Below are 18,612 nucleotides of genomic sequence, written 5' to 3' on the forward strand. Positions count from 1 at the left end.
ATACTACATCAAGTTCTGTTTGTTTTTCTCCTAGCAACCCACTGGGCTGCTCTTTGTCTGTAGGTCTAGGAAGATTTTTTTTTTTTAACTTGTAAGTATGAATGCTTAAGGTTCCCTGCTTGTGTTAAAAAATGAGACGCAGTTTCTCACCTGCTAATACTCGTCTTTGAGTTACTCCCAAAAGAACAAATTCTAGCTAAGATTTTTTTCCAACACAGCAAGGTCAGGAGTGTTTCATAAATTTTACTTCAATCTAGAGTCTTTCTTAATTTGCATAATTTGGTTGAATAATATAACCCTCCTAATATTTTCCAAGCCACTTACACTTAGCTAATCACTTACACTTATCTTCAGCATAAACCTCATTGATTTTATTTCTCATTGAAAACATCAGTAGTAGCAAATACAATCCTATTGGCTCACAGTCTATTAGAAATAAAATTATATTAAATGTCTTGTGGGGTGTGAAGAGGTTAAGTCAAGGAGAGTCATCTGAGAAAGTAAAGTCATCCTGGTGTGTAAAACATAAATCTGGTTTATATTTAAACTACATGTCACCCACCAGCTAAAAATAGCAATGATCATTAAAAGCCAATTTGCTGCTAAACATTAGTAGACATTTATTACATCATAACAGATCTGAAAGACAATTAAATTTATCTTTTTCCTAGATAACTTTCTTTTAAAAATGTGTTACATGGCTTTTGCCATTAATCTCATTTGCCAACTATTTTTGTTCCATTTAATAGTGTGCGTGTGTGCATAGAGTTGCATGTTTAGGTGGTCTCTTATTGTTACTCTTAAGTCTTTCAAAACCAGTACATCTTAAATGGCAAAAGGATGTATCCTTGCTTACACTGCCTGTTAATTTCCTAATCAGCACAGAAAGTGAAGGAAGCTACAGCTTTAGTGCAAAAGAAGCAATATCTGTTACCATCCATTTGAGAAGGGAATAGTAAGCAAGAGCAGAATAAAAATGCACTGGATACAGATTTTACACATAGGAAATAGATTACAGCTTTGCTACTGTTTTCACTGTAATTCCTCAGTCAAGTGGTACCCTTTGCCTGTTTTATTACTGCATATAGCTGTATTTGTGAGTATTTACTGGAGCTGGAGTAAGTCAAAGGCCGAGGAAGTCCAGCATTGTCAGAAGTACTGCTTCCTATGACAAATGCAGTTGTGATCCTGGTATTTTGGTTCATGCGGTGCTGTCTGTCAGGTCTCACAAAACAAGCCATCAAGGAGGGCAGGCTCTCTGCTTCAGCTCAGCAGCGCTCAATTCTCTGTAGCTGTTGATGGCTTTAACTCGACTGTTTAGCCTTCATAGCCAAGGAACTGTGGGGCCAACTGAGCTGTGAAAGTGTGCCGCGAGGTGGACACAGGGCAGCCCTTTTCCCCTTTTCTGAATTGCAGGACCCACAAAAACAGTGGTCCACTATCATCTTTGCAAGTAAGAAACCTCTGAGGTATGTCACTTCTGGGGCACAGCTTCAAAAGCCTGTGTACCGTCTTCCTGTTCCTGGATGATGCACGGAGAAAAGGAGCCCACTTATATGGGCTTTGGGCTGCCTCCTGATGAGTGGCAGTCAAAGGAGAAATGGCCCCTGCCTGCATTCCCCTGCACTCCCCTGGAAGGAATCCCATCCTCAAAACCCAATCCTCCTGTGATGGCGGAATGACACTAAACTCTTTCCTCTCACTCTCTATCTGCAGCTGCTGCTTGGTTTGGGGCACTGTAAGTTAAATAGGTCCTTCCCTGCCAGGAAGAGGAAAGGAAGAAAATCAAAGGTGGTATGAAGGAGACAGAGCAGGAAGGGAGAGATAGGAGGGATAAATGAATATTGAAAACTATTTTAAAGGCTACATCCAGAGGTATTTAGCAGTATTTCTCCTTTGGTCCTAATATCACACTTTACTTCCCATATTTGAACTCTCTTGGAATTTTCTGTTACTTCCTTTGGCTTATTTTCTCCCTGGAGGCTGTCACTTCCTCAGGTTAAAGCAAGATCCAGTGTAGGATCTGTGCCATCACAGTTACAGCCAAGGTAAGACATTTGAATAAAAAGGGCTGGTATGTGTAGGAGAGGTGATACCTTAAAATACAAGCTCAGCTTATGGTAGCGAAGGGAAGGTAAAATAATGCTGACCCTGGTGATAAGCTTGTCTGCATTTTCAATGCATGCACCACATGTGTTTTATTTGTCACAGAAGAATTGCCAAAGGCTCTGTGGAATGCAAATAAGCATTACAAGAGTATTGTCAAACCCAGACTTTCAACATTGTGAATCATTCGCAGAAAAAAATATTCGAGATTTGATTAAAAGTCATGCGAATTTCAAATCAAATAAATATGTTGAGTTGTGTTTATTTGCCACCGGTTTACTAAGCCTCTGAGCTGTATTTGGGTCCTATTTTTCAGCTTCTCTCCATAAGGAGAAATTTACTTGAAAAGTAAGCTGAAATTTTCATTATTGCAAGGAGTTGCCACATACCGAGTTTTGCAATGAAATCATAACTGTTGGCAATACTGTGAAGAAGGCTTGCCTATGCATTATTTTCCTTCTTTGTAAAGATGTGCTGCAAACTAAAACATTTGAGAAAGATGGTGTATTATGTAGGTATAATAAATTTTTTGAGAAGGATCTTAACACCTCCCCAAAGGTTTGCAGAATACTGTTGTAATAACTGCTGTATATGATGATGAAATAGGCTTGTTTCAGGTGGTCAGAAGTTTATGGCACTACACAGCTTGTGTGAAGAGCTGCATAGTTGTTCCCAAGACTTGTAGGGTTTTTTTTCCCTGATGGGTTTGGAGTGGTGGAGGGACTGACTTGCTTCTTGCCAGTTGTGAGCTGCTTTAGCAGGTGGTGCTTAACCAGGGAGAGTACCAAGTTTTTTGTAATCAGTTTTCAGAAAGCACACTGATCTGGGGTGGTAATGCAATACAAACATTAGCATATTTTACCACATCTTCATATGATACTCTGCACCTTTTGAAATTTTGCATGTGTTATCATATATTTGCACACATCCAGGGACCTTGTGAATGGTGTACTTTCCTCTTAAATCTGGAATGAAGCATATTGCCAAGGATAACCAGCAGGCACTTAAGGAAAGTCTGGAACATTCAGTAGCTGTGATACTCAGATGTGCAATTCATTACAATATTTCTAAGCTTCTGGACCATATTTCAAAAACTCTTAACTTTTCTCTCTGTTCCTTCCTCCATTCTCACTTGTGAAGTAACAAGATACGTGAATAGCTTCACTATTAGTCTGATTATCATTTTCTGCTGAAATTGCTTTGATTCTGGATTGAATGGGAAAACCAACAAGCTGATATCTTAAGTTCCCCTTTTGACCTTTGGAACATCACAAAAACCTCCATTTCACCTACACAAGAAAAAAAAAAGCTACTATATTTGGCTGGTCTGTATTTGTGTGTGCTCTTATCAAAGGCTTGATTAATCTGAAATGAAGTAACTCAGTTAACACTTGAGTTATTTTGCAGCGAATCCCACAGAACATCTAAAGAGCTCTTTGTCACTTTGAATTATAGCCTAAACAGGTGGTTGATGTGGCTTGGTTTGAGCTGATAGTGATTCCTTACTGCCTTGGCCGCTCCCCTCAGGGAGGCGTAAGTAGCACTGCAGTGATACTGGAGAATGTAGGGTAAACACAAACTTATTAGACTTTGCCGTCATTGTTGCTGGCTTTTAAGGTTTTAAAAATTACTTCTCAGAGTGCTGCATCAGCTAAAAAAGGAGGAGTAAAGGGCAGAATGGTTTTAGGCTTTCAAACAGTATGGATGAAATGAATGTTAGTATACAGGGATGACAATTAGGTGAAATACAGATTAAAGTGCTTGGAAGTAGGGACTTAGAAATATTATGTCATTTTGTACATATGAGGCGAGTGTGTTGAGGAGCTTCCTTCTGAGTTCACTGCCTCAACAGAGACATGAAAAAGAGCAGGAACAGGATCTGCAGTACAAGAAGACGTAGATGTGAGCATGTTGAAACACAGGTTGGTGAATCCTGTCTGTGAGAGAGCTCACTGGGTCTCTCATAAAGCCTCCTCACATCTGGCAAACTTAAAACCTGAAATAAAGAGCCAAAAGCTGTGGCTGCTGCTTCATATTTTGAGGAAAAAAAGCTTGTTTTTCTGAACTTTGGTGAGAACTCTGAGTTTATAAGTACTTGTGGTATAGTATGAATATTCTCCTGGGCTAAATGCAGACACGAATGAAAGTCTACAGACAATTCAGTTTGTGTCTCAGAAACACATTCTGGGCTTCTTGAAAATGCTCACGGAAAAAATCTGTCCATAAATAACCATGTCCCTGTAGCAGTAAGTTCAGTGAGTGGCTATGAGTGCAAGTGCATGTGGTTCCATGGACTGCAGGATTGCAGCCTGCTCCTGCCCTGCTCCCCTTGTGTTATACAGTCACTAACGTCTGTGTGACCTCTTACGTGGCAGGTTGTGTTGCTGCCATCGCCAAGTGACCAGGGAGCCAAACCCTGAGTACTTGACAGGGTAAAGGTGGAAGGAGGTTGGAGGAGCACAACTTAGCTTTTTTAATGAAGTCTTTTCTTTTTTTAAGTACAAACAAACAATTAAAATGTGTTTTGCAAACAACTTATGGCCAAATGTATTGCAGTAATTCTTTTGTTTAGACATTCATAATGAGAGTGGAAATACAGTTCATTCTCTTAGTTAAAGAAGTTTTCTAACATTAAATTGCAGTTAGTTAAATTTTACAGAGATTGCATGTTATAGTTTTTCTTGCTGGGGTTATTTTTCTTCCCTCTCTTGGTTAAATTCTGAAAATGTTGCCTGGAATAAATTGTCTCAAGTGGCAGATGCTGAGAATGGAGGATTACATCCATGATTCCAGCTTGGTCCGTCAGCTTCAAAGAGTTTAATTACTTCCAAACTTTTCCTGTTGCAAATAGTGAATTTAATCAGTATTTGTTTGAAACATCACATTTATTTTCTACTTGGTAGGTGACTTCTGCCAAAGGAGAAGATAAGTGCAGGAATCTTTTGTATTAAGAAATATAAAGTAGTTCTTGTCACTGATTTGTTGAAGCTAGTTTTACTATGCGTGTTTTCAGGGGTAGGAAGAAAATGACTGCAAGTAAAACTGGATAAGAAAAACAGGGCATTTCTATCAGGCTTTTGGTAATGAGCCCCCTTGTAAAACACTCTCGGCCCTCCTTTACCCCAACTGCCTAGAAAATACTGGTTAGCTGAGGAAGGCTGGTAGCTTTTGCCATGTGAGAAGGGTTGTGTCCAGCTTTGTGCAGGTGTAAATGCTCGTGTTTGGAAGAAGGCAGTAATTGAATGGATTTCTGACCTGCTTGGCTTCCGCTGCACTGAATTCTACTTTGAATTCAGCCTATCTGTTCACTCACCACATGAACTGGTTTAATTTTCTTTTTCGCCCTCCCTGTAGACTCTCGACAGATGAGCTCAGAAAATGCTCCATGTGCTGCTTGACATCAACTGCTGAAGAACAGACTTGGGTAGATGTTGAGTTTGTCAGTGTATCTATAATGCTCTTTTATGAGCAACGCCTTGATGAATACTTCACTGCTCATCTCTTCACCATGAGGCCTTAGTTTCCTTTGGCTTTCTCCTGTTCTGTCAGTAACACTTTGAGTAGGATTTTTGGGAACTGCCAGCATGCAATTCTGGTTTGGGTGATGCAAGAGATCAGACTGTGAAGGTGTCAGGGGTAGCCTTATGGGTATAAAGGTCAGTGAGCAGAAGAACTTTCTTTTAAATCAATGCAGGCTGCATCGTCTTTGTGGTTAAACTCCAAACCCCTTAGGTCAAGTGTAGCCCTTAAATTTTTCACTGTGATAGTGTATGCCTTTCTTGCATCAATAAATGTAACACTCTGCACTGAACAGTTCACAGATATGTGCTCTAGTTTCTCTCTTTGGCTGCACTTTACCTGGAGGTAATCCAAAGATGAAGTGAATTTTGTTTTGTGAGCCTCTTTCTGCATCTTATACTGCTGCTTGAGAGGGGCTGAGTGACCACTAAGGAAAAGGGTTGTTTAACTCATTTCCTATCTAGCTGTTCCCCTGCAGATATCCGGTTCACAAACACTCTATGATTATTTGATTACATGAAATACAAACCCACCCAGAATTTTGTAGTGTTACATGTATTTGGTTAATATAGTGGTGCCCTGTGTTGTTAAACACAATTGGCATGTCTCCAGACACATTGTGTATTTGTTAATATATGTGCATGAGCTTAAGCCTAAGGGATTGAACTCTTTGTAGAAGCAGGCTTAAGGGCAAGGTTGTGCCAGCCAGGGTGTGCAGACACCACCTGGCAGGCCACATCTCTGGTGTATTCTCCTCTGGCAGGAAGGATGGTAGGACAGAGAATACTGGACCAGATTTATGACTGGAGTAAATGGTGCATAATGCTGAGCAAGTCCTTTTGTCTCTTTTGCACAGGAGCTTTGTGACTCAATAATGTACTTTCCAGTAGGATAAAATGTTTATTTGTAGTTCTGGTGGTTCCAAGACATTAGTTCCCAAAAATTAGACTTTGCTTGGACTTTGCAGAGGGCAAGTGAATCCTTTTTCTCATTCAGCCCTAGCCCATGAGATGACAGAAAAAAAATATCCATGAATCCTATTATGAAGGTATATAGAGACAGATAAAAACAATTTTAAAGGCCACTGTGTAAATATTTTGTTGACAATTATCCCTTCTCTGGGATAGGGAGCCTAATTAATTTGTGACTTTGTCAGTTTACACCTAAACCCCTTTTACTGCACCATAATGTTATCTCTTTCTAACAGACTTAGATTATTCAGAACTGATTCAGCTTAAACAAATTAAAATCAGAAAACAAACCTTTACTCCATCACTGCCTGACTGAGCTTTTGCTCTAGGGAAGTGTACCTGAGCTTGGATAGCTTTTGCTCATCTCTGTATGCCTTTTCAAATTTTGTAGCACAAAAAGCTTCTTACTCTTAAAACTTTTCAGAGGATACTGTAGAAAAAGTATGCATAAATAATGGTCAGTGGTGTAGCTTGTGTGCTGGTAGCCTGCTAAAATATAAATGGAAAACTTGATCACTGTTTCAAATGTACAGTTTAAAATATTCATGAGGCTTGTTCCCGTTTGAATAACAGACTTTAAATATTATCAGTGGCCATTTTGATTAGTCCCAGCTCCAGCAAAGTCTTAATTTCAAGGATGTCTATAAAGAAGCCACTTGACTGCAGATTGACCTTGGGCTTTTTAGTCACCCCAGTTACAGAGATAAGAAAAAGCTACAGAAACTAAATGATACATTTGAGTGAACAAATTGCAGGGACAGACTGGGGAGGAGAGTAGAGTGGGAGCATAAAATCTTGGCACTGAAAGATATATTTATTAAAAAAACCCTCAAAACAGCTTCTTTATAGACTTTAGTTCTAAACAATGTGGGGTTTGATTTAGTCGATCAGTAAAGATAGGAAGCAAAACAAAGGCCACTTTGTCATGCCAAACTTCCAGAAATATACCCACATCACAATGGCATGCAGCACAGTTTTTTCATACTGTTTTTGGCTCAGACTGGGTTTTGGGCAAGAACAGAAGTTGGCAAAAACAGCTTCTTTGCTCAGAGAAGAATAACTTCTGTTGATCAGAGATTTTTTGAGAGACTTTTAATTAGACCAGTGCTGTGAAGACTGCAGTCTAAGGAGTTCAAAACAGATACGTAAAGTACTTTTCAATTCCTCATACTTCCTCATCATTTCAAAGTCAGTGGGGAGCTAAGTCTCAAACTGATGCCGTAGTTTAAGTCTGTATAGTTGTTTTTTTCCTGCCAAGTTTGAGTCACTGTGGCCATCTAGACCCTTCTTGAGAGATTAAAATGATGGAAAGCTGGAATATGTTCTCCAGTTAAATGAGTGAGTGTTTTTATTCAAGCATGGATTCAGATTTTCCTGTGCTTTCCTGTAAGCGTGTGGGATGGACGAGACCATTATTTTTAATTCCACAATAAATAACTGCAGAGCTTGACTAGGAGCGAGTCATTGCCAGTGACTGGAAGGTGGCTTGTTAGAGAATAAGGGCGACTTTAGGCTCTATTCGGGTTTAAAGCCTGGTCTAGATTCAGTGATTAAAAGCCACACAGGATGCCTCAAACGAAAAGAGCCATATCAGTGGAAATGCTCCCAAACCGTATTACTAGTCCCACTGCCTGGTATCTTGTCAGCCTCTGCAGCAGAGGCATGAGAGAAATTCAAAAAAGAGTGAAAGGTCTTAGCAGAATAGTGCAGTGCCCAGGTACCTGGGGAAGTGCTGGGCTCAGCTTCTGCCTGACTCGTTCAGGACATATAGCAGATGTTTGCATAGGTAATTCTTGGCCAGCGTGTCCACCTGCATTACATACTGTGTGGGAGGCTAAAGAGAAAGCCAAAGCCTAAGATTGTTGTTTGGGTGTCTTACTCCCTACATTGGGACTAGCTGAGTTGATGTGCCTGTGTTTCATATATTGAAAAAAGGTTTCTGTTTCAAGGGAAAGGGGAGGCAGGCCAGGGACTGCAGCTCTGTCGCAGCTCTGAGTTGGATTTTCTCCTAAAGCACTGTGCTTCCCATGTGTGCTCACAGGAATGGCCTAGACTGAGTGACGAAGCAACCTGTCTTGTTGGCAGTTTGGTGACTTTGTGCTCTTCCAGGAGCTTGCATTTATTCTTTGCTCCCCCCTCCCCTGTATTAAAAGTCCCATGTACTTACACTAAGATGCAATGTGTATGGAATTGTTTTTTCCAGTCAGCTTTCAAAGCCTGTGGACTGTCTAGATCTGTGGGCATTGTTGTTCAAAACTGGTTGAGAGAGGAAGCAGATGCCTAAACTGTCTCTCTGCACAGGGATAAGTTTTAATTCGTATTTTATGTAGGAATGTGCGTGTATAAGAAGGGCCAGGAAGGGGGGAAGACACATTTGCCTTTACAGCTGCTGGCAGCAAAGAAACACAGCAAGACTTGATTGAAAACACCTATCTTGTTGTTTTACTAACTGCATTTTTTTTTCCTTTCTCATTTGTAGGTCTCAGACTCTGGATACTGGCTGTGGGATTTTTTTATTACTATTATTTTTGATTGTTTTTTTCCCATTTTTGGATGCGAATTGAAGGCCAACAGTTGAAGTGTTGGAAGCAAGTACAGGAGGACTCTCACTTTTTTGTTTGAACCCTTGTTTGCTGGGATACTTTCAAGCTCTCCTTCACAGTCATGTGGTCATCACAGCTGCTGTTCTTCACAATGCTCTTAACACCGATAGCCCATGGTGAGTGAGAGGTGGTGTAAATTTGCCTGTGGGAAGGGAATAGAGAAGAGAAAATAGCAAGGATTTTGTCTGTCTTTTCCTAATGGTGTGGGTTTTTTCCAGGATGTTGATTTCTCTCTCTCTGCTTCCACCTCAGGTCTTTGAATTCCCAGGCTACATTATGACTAGTTAAGTACTGAAACAAGGAACTCTGACACATAAAGATTTCTGTTACTGAGTTTAACTGCTACGTTAAGGCAGATTGTCTTCCTCCATGCCTAAGCCTGCTCTATTGGCTGTGTGTCACTGGGATTGTCTCTCCTGGCTTCTGCATGGAAATGAATTTCCTTTCTGTGAATACTGCTCAGTGAAGGGACTGCATGTCCTGCTTTAGACACAACTCCAGGGTGGGGTTTTACTCACCGTCACGTTGGGCTGTGATTTCATGCACTGCAGTGGATATGTCTGTGCTCTGCTGAAAGACTGAGGCTCCCATAGGCTCTGTGACTCTGCACCAAAAAGAACCACAACCAAGAGTGTTGCTTTAGCCTGGCACACTGTGTAACCCACCCAGCAGTGTAGAGCACCATGCTGCACAGCCAGGCTGCAGCTGGGAAGTGCGGGAATAGCATCAGGCACAGCTGCTCTGCTGTGGGGATGGATGAGCTTGTGGTGGGCTGACCCTGTCTGGATGCCAGGTGACCACTAAAGCTGCTCTATCACTCCACTCCTCAAGTTGGACAGGGGAGAAAATACAAGGAAAGGCTTGTTGGTTGGGATAAGGACAGGGAGAGATCCCTCAACAATTACCATCAAAAGTAAAACAGACTCAACTTGGGGAAGAACTGATTTATTACCAATCAAATCAGAGTAGGTTAATGAGAAATAATAACAAATCCTAAAAATACCTCCCACCCCTCCCTTCTTCCTGAACTGAACTTACTCCCAGTTGTCTCTACCTCCTCCCCATAAGCAGTGCAGGGGGACAGGAAAATGGAAGTTGTGTTCAGTTGATCACACCTTGTTTCTACTGCTCCTTCTTCCTCAGAGTGAGGACCCCTCATGCTTTTCCCTTGCTCCAGCATGGGGTTCCTCCCCAGGGTCACAAGTTCTACCAGCACACCTGCTCCAGAGTGGGTTCCTCTCTCCTCAGGGCCACAGCATGGCCCAGTGTGGGCTCTCCATAGGGTTACAGACTCATCCACTGGCTGCAGGTGGGTCTCTGCTCCACTGTGGACCTTCTTGAGCTGCAGGGGGACAGGCTGCTTCACCGTTGTCTTCACCATGGGCTGCAGGGGAATCTGAATCTCTGCTATGGTTCCTGGAGCACCTCCTACCCCTCCTTTGCTGACCTCTGTGTCTGCAGAGCTGTTTCTCTCACGTAGCAGCAACTTTTCCCCCATCTTAAATATGTTATCCCAGGGGTGCTACCACAGTTGTTGATGGACTTGGCCTTGGCCAGTGGCAGGTTCATCCTGGAGCCAGCTGGCATTGCCTGTGTCAGACATAGGGAAGCTTCAAGCAACTTCTCAAAGAAGCAACCCATGTAACTCTCACCCAGCCCCCTGAAATTTGGCTATGCAAACCCAACACAGACCTCTAGGAGGAAAAAAATCAGTCTTTTTATTAGCCAGAAAACTGTTAAATGAAATCTGACACATGTAATTCTTTGAAGTAAGATTTTGAGGTCTGGGGTTGGGTTCTTTTCATATGAGAAACTCAAATGTAAGCTCTAGAAGTAAGCTGCCAGGTTTCACAAGTGCTTGAAAGGTTCAGGAGCTCCTGTTAGTGGTGATGGTTACTAAATGCTCAGAGCAGAGCTTTAGAAAATCTGGCTGCCTGATTTTCCGTATGCCTAAATGGAAAGTGAACTCCACCAAGGATCTCATTTTAATTACAGGTCAGTGGAAGTGTGTTTGTAAATAACATGACTCTCTGTATGTAAGCTATGGGCCCCTGCTTTTAAAATACGCATCAGACTTCTTGTGCTTTACAAACTGATCCTTTGTGTATGTGGTAAGACAAAGAGTACAATTTTACAGCAGAGAAGGGGATTAAAAAATGAAATATGTGTAATTGGCAGAACATATCTATAGAGCACAGCCTGTCTGCTTATATAACACCTTTGGGCACAAAGGTTATCTGTACTATCATTCTGCAAGCAAAACTCTTCACTGACTTGAAAATTAGAATGAATATTTAAACTGAGTTGACCAATTGGGGTGGAATAAAAGAGCCATTAGGTAAGGTGCTCTCCATTCCTCTCCAGGAAAGTTAAATGGTAAATGTTTTGTAAATCTTTATAATTAAGCAGTATTAACAGTTAAAGCAATTAACAATTTAAATATGCCTCTGGCAGTTCTGTTTTAAATTCTCAGTGCCACTGTAGCTGGAAAGTCCTGCCTGATAGTCACAGTAAATGAAAATGTCAGAAGTATCCTGGGAGCCATATTATGATACAGATGAGCAAATGCCAGAGATGCAGAAACTAGGTGCCTGGAAATATTTCTATCCATTATGTTCTTCTACAGACTAAAGGTACAGGGTGTTTGCTGTGGTTGTTGTAGCAGTCAGTGGTGGTAAATCTGACCATCCACATCTACCCAACACATACATGTTATCTCATCCCTATAAATTGCCAGTGAAAGATCAGTAGAGGCTCACAGCTGCCTTTGAACAGTGGAGAATGAAGACCTTTGGTCTGAGCTGAAGAACTTGTTTTGATTCTCCCTGTTTTGATTTCTAAGAGTGTCCAGCATGCAGCCTCCACCTCAGAACTTTGGCATGTTGCTTTCTTGGGGGAAGCAGATACTGAGCACGTATCTGGTTGTTTGAGAGTGATGCACTCCTGTACCTAAACAAGGGGAGAAGGTTTAGCTGTGTAATGTTTGAGTACGTTTGCTATCAGCTAGCACTAGGCAGTCAAACCCCTCCAGTCCCCTGTGTGGAAGGACGTGCACATAAAACTCAAACTTCCATTGAAGGTCGTATTGAACAATCCAATGGGGCTTCCAAGGCTTTGAAATCAGAGACTGAATATCTGATGCTTTCCGGTGCTCTCCCTTGTTGTCTCTCTCCCTGCAAGAGGCTGTCTAAGGCGAATGACAATGCAGAGTTTTTTTGCTAGCCTGAAGACAGTACATTTGTGTTTAAACAGATGCCACAGCCTCACCTTCCTTATAAAAATAGTCCAGTTAATCCCTGCTTTTTTTTTTTGTTTTTATTTCCCCTTTTAGTAATCCCTTTTCACTGCTTGCAGAAAGCACTCATAATTTATGTTTAACAGGACATAAAGCATTTGAGTTCCTGTTTCATGATCTGGAATGATTCCTGTCCTGTAGTGATTGCTGGAATTGATACAGACTACTTTTTCAAACTGACCTTGCTGCATCTCATTCTCTTTTTGAGTTTCCTGACATGGCTTCTTCATCTGTAGTGGTAGCTGCATTATAGACAGATTTCTTAGACCAGTGATCTCATAAATTGGAGAGGTGGTGGTGTTGTTTTGGTGGTTTCTTTTTTTTGAGGGGGCTTTTTTTTTTTTTATTTTAGCTATCTCATTTCTTGGAGTATATTGTGTGTGTGATGTGGCCATGATGACAGGTGTGGAGTCAAAGGGTGCATACTTCAGTGATCTGCAAGATGAAAAGTAATCTTCCAGAATACTGCCCTGGTACAATGTCATCTTGTTGATAAGCTGTAGAAATCATAAAAGGGGAAAAAGCCATGAGCCCTTGCAGTTCCTCGGTGATGATGTTAATCTGCTGTATCCTAAATGCACAGGCACGGTACTGTCTAGTGTTTTGCTCAGGCTGCTTTGGATCATAGCTCACAAAAATTTTAAACCATGTGAAATACTTGAGATGATAGCAGATTTGAGTAGTGGATGCTTTCTTTACTGTTACCTTTGACTTGAATGGAAAATAGCGTACAACTTGCATATATGACACAACCTGGAGGAGTGTGGAAGCCCCCCAAAAGCTATCCTCTCTTCTAAGCTACAGCAAAGCCTGTAAATCCATCTGTTCCATAAAACTGAACATGTTACACAAAATCAGAGAATTAGCCAAGATAGAAAGCAACAGTACCAGGGAATAAAATAAAACCATCAGCAACAACAGCAAAAGCAAAGTCTTTTTCATCCCTTGCAAGGCCTCTGCTATGGACAGGGCTTTTGTACCCCTGCCTTCTTTTTGACCCTTTTGGAAGCTTTTCCCAAAGCATCTGAAGGTCTGGACCTTCAGAGTGCTCCTTGGCTTGTGTTACCCCCATGTACACCTGAGCAAACTGATCCTCTTCCCTGTAGCAGGTGGATTTCCTGGAGGAGTTTTCTAGAATGAGCAGCTGTTCTCATCCTCCTCAGCCTTCCTCCCCTTGACCCCAAACAAAGCAGATTTCTCTTTACCCACAAATGAACACTGTCAAAGTTCACTTGAAATGGGATGGACATGACAGGCAGCAAGCTCAGTTTGCAAGCCTGGAGAGATGTACACCTGCTCTGTCACATTGCTGTCATGCTTATGTGTGACTGAGAGTTGAGATTTAAGACTTCCAGACTGCTGGACAAAAGTAATAATAGAAATAAAAGGATTCAGTGCTGCATGCTGTTAAGGGCAGGATAGGAAGGGATACCACAGTGATCGCTGTGGGCTGAAATTTTGCGCGTCTCCAAAGAACTAACTTATTTTAGGCTGTGGAAAAGAGCTGAAGGCCTGTTGTATGCAAAGGTCTTTATCATCCTATCAGATTGCTTTATTATTATTCATGTGAAAATTATTTTTTAAGGATTGTGTCGTGTGCATAATCTCACAATAGGCAATGAAGAATGAGTTTTTTGTTGTTATCCTACTTCTTTTAATAGTATAATCAAAAAATGAACAACCACCTATTATTACTCCGACTATAAAGCAATAATCTAAATTGCCCAGTTTCTGTTGGAGATTGTTACAAATGCAATAAAATCAACAGGCATTGCAATCTGCTTGTTTCCTCTGCTGCTAAGCTCTTGACTTGTAGTTGTATCATGAGAGTGAGCTTTCTGCATCTTGGTTCCTTCTTGAGCAAAGTGTGGTGTCAGTTGTTGGGCTTGGTTCTTCCTGGTCTTGAAGCTGCTTGGAGTTATTTTTTAAGTTTTAACTTAAAAAAGCCATTTGTTAATGGCTTGCACACTGTTCACCCCTGATAATCCATGGGATTAGTTAGTCAATGTTGTGACTACTTAGATTTCTTAATCTTTTTCTTGATATACAGTATAATTTTTGGGTTAGAAGCACACACTTGGCCAAAGCTAAGCAAAACTGAAGTCAGAACAAGTTAAGCACTAATGTAAGCAAAACCTGGCTGAAATTACAGGACAAACAATAGGTATCCTGATTTAAGCCTGGATGGTAACTGAGCACCATACAGACATTTGCTTACTTCCCTTCAGCCTTGTGTGTGAATATGATTCTGTGTTTTCATACTGAATCCGCAACACAACACAGCACTGTACCAACTACTAAGAAAAAATTATTCCAGTCAAAATCAGGACAATCTGACATTAAAGAAGTTTTGCTATTGCAGCTGGGATAGGCTAGGCAAAAGTTTTCTGATCCTAGGAAAAGTTGCAGGTTCTGCAAGAGATTTTAAATAACTTTTGGAGATAGAGCTAAGTTTAAGCCAAAATAGATTTTAGTTCAGACAAAGCCTATAAAGTCCTGGAGCCTGGTATTGTTATGAAGCTTAAGGCCTAGTGCTGATACTTGACAGCACCAAAATGGCCATACTACAGATGCTGCTGGCCAGATTCTAAACTTCCAAAAAAGATTCATTGTCTCTGAGAATTTATTTATGGAGACTTGTGGCATAGCTGTAAAGTGACCTTCCTGCATTTAGGGACAGATGCCATCTTGTCTCTCTGTATGAGAATTAGTTTGAGATGGGGCTGAACTAATTTATCACTTGCAGAGTAGGAAATTAAATTTGAAGTCCTTTCAAGTCATTGTAGCTGCAAGGAAGGAGAGCCTCGTGTGCTGTCCTGTTCTCGCCCTCTGAGCTTCTGCACCATCCTTGCAATGCTTCTGGGAGACAACCGTGGTGAGGGGCTGCATCTTTGTGAAAAGATGGTACTCCAAGGTCAAGCTGAGCTCTCTAGGCATTAGCAGGTCCAGATGCCGAGCTAGTTTCTGTGGGAACATTGGAAATATTTATTACTGAACAGCACTGGTAGTTGCCTGGTGACAATGATTCTGTTAAAGCAAGCAGCATTATCTATCTTGGGGGAATATATGATGCTAGCAAGCTGGTCCTCGGTGACAGAGTGCTGTTTAATGTGAGCTGAACATTTGCCTCACTACTATTTTAATACAGTGGAAATACTGTCACTGCTTAAAATACATACTGTGTTTCTTTTATACTTGTACAAGTGTTATGTTAGCTAGTGAATGGTGGATAATTGCCTTTTACTACAATACTCTTTATATAGTCACAATGAAATACAAGATACATGTTTTATTAGTTGTGAAATAGCCAAGTTGACTTCCAGGCTTCTGCCTAACTTCAATGTTTTAAAGATTAATCATCCTTGAAATATTTATAATGTTTGCTATTCTTGGCAATTTGTATTACCTGCAGCCGTGCCACCTTTTCTGTAGTGGAACAAGTGATTGAGGAAGGCTTTTCCTGATAAAAGGGGATGGCTGTTCTGTGTATATACTGTAGTGCTTTCATTAGCAGCGATATACTAAAATTTGCAGTATTAAGTTCCCCATCTGATGACAGACCAATCTGTAAGCTGATAGAAGGTGAAATTCAACCTTGCGAAGACTATACGCTATTTAATTCTTGCTTAAGCCATTGTGCAATGCAGAGGTCTGTGTGTGGACCCACTTCTTTCACATCTAAATTTCACATTAAATAAGGAGGGAGATTTTAAGGCGATTTCCTGGTAATGTTAGTTGGTTGGTTTTTGTTTTTTTTTTCCTTTGGTTTTTAGCAAGTGTGTCTGCTCATAGCACCTTCCTGCTACAGAGGGGAAACAAGATCTTTTACCCTCAATGGTTCATACTGGGACTAGTGCTATTTAATGTCTTCGTTAGTGGCATAGACAAAGGGATCAAGTGCAGTCTCAACAAGTTTCTTGGTGACACCAAGCTGTATGATGCACTGATGTGCCTAAAGGATGGAATGCCATCCAGAGGGACCTTTACAAGCATGAGAAAAGGGGCCATGGGAACATCATGAGGTTCCACAAAGTCAAATGCAAGATGCTCCTGGGTTGGGACAATTGCAAACACAAATACAGGCTGTGTGGAGAATGGATTGAAAGCAGCCCTGTTGGGTTGGTGGATTAGAGGCTGGGTGTTATCCGGCAATGTGGGCTTGCAGGCCAGGAAGGCAATTGTTTCCTGGACTGCATCAAAAGCAGTGTGGGCAGCAGGTCAAGGGAAGTGATTCTGCCCCTCTACTCTGCTGAGACCACACCTGGAATATTGCATCCATCCCCATCTGGGGCCCCCAACACAAGAAGGACATGGACCTGTCTGAGTGAGTCCAGAGAATGGCCATGGACATGTTCAGAGGGCTGGAGCACCTCTCCTACAAAGACAGGCTGAGAGAGCTGGAGTTGCTTAGTGTGGAGAAGGCTCCAGAGAGTTCTTCTAGCAGCTTTCTAGTACCTAAAGGAGGCCTTCAAGAAAGCTGCAGAGGGATTTTGGTCAAAGGCATGTAGTGATGAGACAAGGGATAATGGCTTTAAACTGGAAGAGGGTAGGGTTAAGTTAGATATTAGGAAGAAACTCTTCATTGTGATGGTGGTGAGGTACAGGAACAGGTTGCCCAGAGAAGCTGTGGATGCCCCATCCCTGAAAGTGCTCAAGGCCAGGTTGGATGGGGCTTTGAGAAACCTGGTCTAGTGGAAGGTGTCCCTGCCGCTGGCAGGGGGGTTGGAGCTAGATAATCTTTTAGGTCCCTTCCAACCCAGACCATTTGATAATTCTTAATATGTACATTGTACAGCAGCAGGGCACGTTGGTCTCCTTCTGAACTACAGCAGTAGAAAATGTGCTTGGTCTCACAGCAGTAGGGGGAAGTTGTTACCTTTCAGGCCTGTGACCTCTGATGCTTCTTCCATTCGTAACCATTTCCTGACAAGACTGATTTCTGATCTCTAGTGACTAACTCTGATTTTAAGTGTTAATTAAGCCGTAAGATGTGACAGCATGTGAATTATAGTGTAGTAATTCCCCCCCAGCACATTCAGACACAAAGATGAAGGCCAAATGGCCTCTGTGCAGTCAGGTGTGAATTATTGTACCATAATTTAATTCCCATTATATTTTACTGTGATTATAAAAATGTTTTTATTAGTGAATTTCTTTAAGAAAAGTTACTCTCTTAAAAAACAGAATTGAAAAGTGCAACTTGGAGCTTGTCACAAAGAGGGGTAAGTAGTTTTAGGCAATGAGGAGTTTTGTTGAATCCCGAAAAGTTATATTTGTGTGTTATTAACTGTAAGTAATGAATGGGTGTTGTGGTGCAGACATCTGCTGTCAAAAAAGCTGACCTAACTCTAACTATTTATTTTGTATCAGCTGCCAAGCAGTTGCTAAGTCAGATGACTAGGTTTCTTTGTTTCTGACCTAGTCTTGATTTGATCTGGAAACCTTAGCTTGTAACCAGTGTCTTGAACCTTCCAATCTTCTTCCAGTTCAAGCTATAAAAATGCACACGTCAAATACTCTTATTATGGCCAGTGCATTTGGTTTTGGTCCTAGTGAGTGCTGAGCAAATAGACAAGACAGTTTGTTGGCAGCAGTTTGGAAGAGCATCAGAGGGACCAAGCTGGTATGCCTGCTCTGCTGCGTGTTGGGGAAAAATAAGCAAACCTGGAAACAGTTCGGGTGGTACTGGAGAGGAAAACCAAGAGGGCCATAAATGCCTTAAAAATCTTTTGCAATATTTCTTTCTCTCTGTCTTTCTACAAAGCTTTAATATTCTTCTTTTTTGTTGAAGACAAAAGTCAAAGCTCATGAAGGCACAACCCTCTTCCCAATGAATTGTTTTTAAAGATATGAATGAAAAGCAGCCAGCCATGTGTTTGGGACACTGTTTGTTGTGATGACAGGCTCTCTGAGGCAGTGCCTGGCTTTCACTTGGGATTCAGGAGGATGTTGATTTTATTCATTGACACTGATCCGTTTGTGTTTCTTCTGCAGTAGTCCCTGGTTAGTAAGAGCTGTTAGATAGCCCTGTTCCTGACTAGTCCTTGTCATAGATAAGCACAGAATAAGTAAGGACTAGCAATTAAAAGCAGGTTTTTTCAAGGAAAGAACCTACTGA

The 18,612-nt window shown here is 41.3% G+C and overlaps 1 protein-coding gene across 24 annotated transcripts in view; it reads left to right on the plus strand.

The window, feature by feature from the left end:
- Nucleotides 1-18,612, plus strand: part of ADGRL3 (adhesion G protein-coupled receptor L3) — a 520,635-nt gene that overhangs the window by 171,867 nt on the left and 330,156 nt on the right. For all 24 annotated transcript variants that reach the window (XM_017829314.1, XM_017829319.1, XM_017829296.1 and 21 more), the window contains exon 3: nt 9,076-9,315. In XM_017829314.1, coding sequence (XP_017684803.1) covers nt 9,261-9,315 — 55 coding nt within the window. In that variant the 5' untranslated portion in view covers nt 9,076-9,260. The remainder of the gene's footprint in view (nt 1-9,075; nt 9,316-18,612) is intronic.

Source organism: Lepidothrix coronata, unplaced genomic scaffold, assembly GCF_001604755.1.
Source record: "Lepidothrix coronata isolate B3197 unplaced genomic scaffold, Lepidothrix_coronata-1.0 Scaffold162, whole genome shotgun sequence".
Lineage (NCBI taxonomy): Eukaryota > Metazoa > Chordata > Aves > Passeriformes > Pipridae > Lepidothrix > Lepidothrix coronata.